Below are 2,704 nucleotides of genomic sequence, written 5' to 3'. Positions count from 1 at the left end.
CCAACAAATCTGAAAGTATCCATGTCTATGTTAAGTGTCTCCACTCTGCTCCGACCAAATTAAACTTTTTTGTATGCTACTCCTCTCATATCTAAATTAGGACAACCCGAAAAACAAGTAATCAAAGCATGAATTAACTATTACTAACTAATCTCTTTAAAAAGTAAAATCCTCACTCCATTCATGCTTTCAATGTTGAGCAATGAACTCTTCTGTCTCCAGAAGATTACGACTTTTCAAAAAACGGTGGCAACTCTTCTTCTAAAAATGCGTCTTTTGCTGAAGCAGCGCCTGTTTTTATAAGAGGGACATTTAAGTAATTTAACTTTTAAATTTAAATTCTGAAGATCTTTGTCTTTTAAATTTAAATTCTGAAGATCTTTGTCTTTTAAATTTAAATTCTGAAGATCTTTGTCTTTTAAATTTAAATTCTGAAGATCTTTGTCTTTTAAATTTAAATTCTGAAGATCTTTGTCTTTTAAGATAGTATATATATGTGTGGTAGGTAATATTGATCTGTCAAAGCATTTTATTGCTGAGATAAACACAAACAAACCAATCAATCAATCTCCCCTCTTTTGCCGAAGGAGATGACAAATCTGAAGAAGCAAAAGGTAACAGAGGAAGAAGCACCACAAAGAATCAGTAAGTTGCCAGATCTACTCCTCCAAATTCTCTCACTTCTCCCAACAAAGGATGCATTCAGAACTTGTCTAGTTTCTCCAACGTGGCGCGTCTCCCAACTTTAATTGATAGCTTCAATTTCACTTGTTCAACTGACCGGGAAAGAGAAGATTTCTCCTTTATTCAAAATGCATTAGCACATTCCCTCTCTTCCAAAATTATAAAGTTCAAACTTGACTTAACTGACTTGAGTCTATCAGACTGCAGTTTCAGGCCTGAGTATGAAACCCTAATCAGTCGTTGTTTTAGTTTTGCTGTTGAAAGAGAAATGGAAAATGTTCTGTTGTGGTCTCAGTATAGTAATGGGTGCACATTGCCTGAATCTCTCTGCACATGTTCGTCCTTGATAACTTTAGATGTTAAACATTGTGGCTTTAATAACGCGGTCATATCGTGGAACTCTCTAAAGAGTATAAAGTTGGGGCATTTGATGCTAACCGATGATGAAATGGTGAAATTATTGTCAGGCTGTCCTGCATTGGAAACAATGGAATTATATAGCTATACTGGTTTCCATCGCCTGGCAATTAATTCCCTAAAATTGAAGACACTTAGGTTGAAAGATTATGTTCGGATGGGTGGAAATGGAGATGACTTAGAAATTCTTGCCCCGTATATTCAGCATTTGGCAATATCAGGAGAAGATCTCAAGTGTAGGCTTATTGATGTGTCTTCTGTAGTTAATGCTAAGCTCATTTACAGCTTTGCCTGTATCAAAGGCATTCCAAGTACTTATGTGGAAGACTGCTGCCGTGACTATCATCAAGTAGTTTATACCCTCGTCCAAGATAATTTTCAAAAGTTATGTTATGCAACTGATCTAACAATTGGAACTTGGTTCACACAGGTTTGTCTTTAACTCGAAAGTCCTTATATTGATGTTTCTTAGAGCTGTGCTTAGACAATTAGATTTGTCAAAGTACTATCTGTCTGTTGTGAAGTACTTCCCTTTTGTTGTAATTGTTTTCTCCATTATTTACTAGTTTCGTTGGGATTATTGCACCAGGTCATGTGCACATTGCAGTTCAAAGGGTCGCCCATTTCAGAATTGAATTGCAAATATTTAACGCTGATGTTGCATATGACAACGTTTAGTATGTACGGAGTTGCTGGTCTTTTGAGAGCCTCGCCACATGTGGAAACAATCAGCATAGAATTGGAATATACGCTGGTAAACTTCCTGAAACTTATCTCTTCTTTTTACATCTTTTCATTTTGTTGAAGTGTTTGTCACATTTAATCTGACCTGCATTTGGTCCTGATTATATTTTTTTTTTGTCTCCAGTTAGATGATTTCCCGATCTACAATTTCTGCTGCAACTCTGAGTTACTTGATTTGGCCAAAGAAGATAATATGGATTTGCTGAGTGGGGTTTCAAGTGTAGAGTTTCACAACCTCAAGAAGGTTAAGATTGTCATCTCCTCAGATGCGTGCTGGAAAGATCATGTCAAAAGGGGCTTTGAAAAGGTTACCAAACTTTCAGAATTTCTGTTATTGAATGCACCGGTTTTGGAGAATTTCGTCATTATCATATCAAAGAGAAGAAGGTGCGAGACATGTTCAATGAACTGTCTATCCCAACATTTATCTCTATTGGCCGACAAATTGTTAGGTTGTCCAAGATCGTCCACCAATGCTGCGATTAACTTCCAGGAGTGAGCTTTGCATGAGTTCACTGCTAGTAGTTTCCTGTCTCGAGATATTAGAAATGCTGCCTTATATATTTTGAGTTTTTGATAAACTACTCATGGAATCTTTGACTTCTCTATGTAGTGTTTAACTAATTACTATTGGAATTACCCTTGTGGTAACCAAATGTTATGGTATCTTGGTTTCTTATGAAACATTTTCTGTATTCACTTTGCTGGCATATGCTAATTAGAAGTGTTGTTTGTGGTTTTGTTTAGAAATGGCAATCTTTACATGAGAAAACCATTTCATGAGTAATGATCCAAACGAAAAGTGATTCAGTCACTACAACTTTAGGTCTTGTGGACGACCATCTGGCAATCGACTGAT

The 2,704-nt window shown here is 36.3% G+C and overlaps 2 protein-coding genes across 2 annotated transcripts; both read left to right on the top strand.

Moving 5' to 3' along the window:
• The first annotated feature begins 590 nt into the window (after window positions 1–590).
• LOC102585918 (F-box/LRR-repeat protein At3g03360-like) lies at window positions 591–1,736 on the top strand. Its single transcript, XM_015304351.1, has 3 exons — window positions 591–645; window positions 885–1,531; window positions 1,668–1,736. Exons 1-3 carry the CDS (start codon window positions 591–593, stop codon window positions 1,734–1,736), a joined length of 771 nt encoding a protein of 256 aa, XP_015159837.1.
• Window positions 1,732–2,387, top strand: LOC107058535 (uncharacterized). The gene is made up of 2 exons (XM_015304352.1): window positions 1,732–1,855; window positions 1,970–2,387. Exons 1-2 carry the CDS (start codon window positions 1,757–1,759, stop codon window positions 2,342–2,344), a joined length of 474 nt encoding a protein of 157 aa, XP_015159838.1. The 5' UTR covers window positions 1,732–1,756; the 3' UTR covers window positions 2,345–2,387.
• The last annotated feature ends 317 nt before the right edge of the window (window positions 2,388–2,704 follow it).

The sequence above is a fragment of the Solanum tuberosum genome, unplaced genomic scaffold (genome assembly GCF_000226075.1).
Source record: "Solanum tuberosum cultivar DM 1-3 516 R44 unplaced genomic scaffold, SolTub_3.0 scf00533, whole genome shotgun sequence".
Classification (NCBI taxonomy): Eukaryota; Viridiplantae; Streptophyta; class Magnoliopsida; order Solanales; family Solanaceae; genus Solanum; species Solanum tuberosum.
Note: the sequence above shows the minus strand (reverse complement) of the source record. Positions and strands in the feature narration are given on the sequence as shown.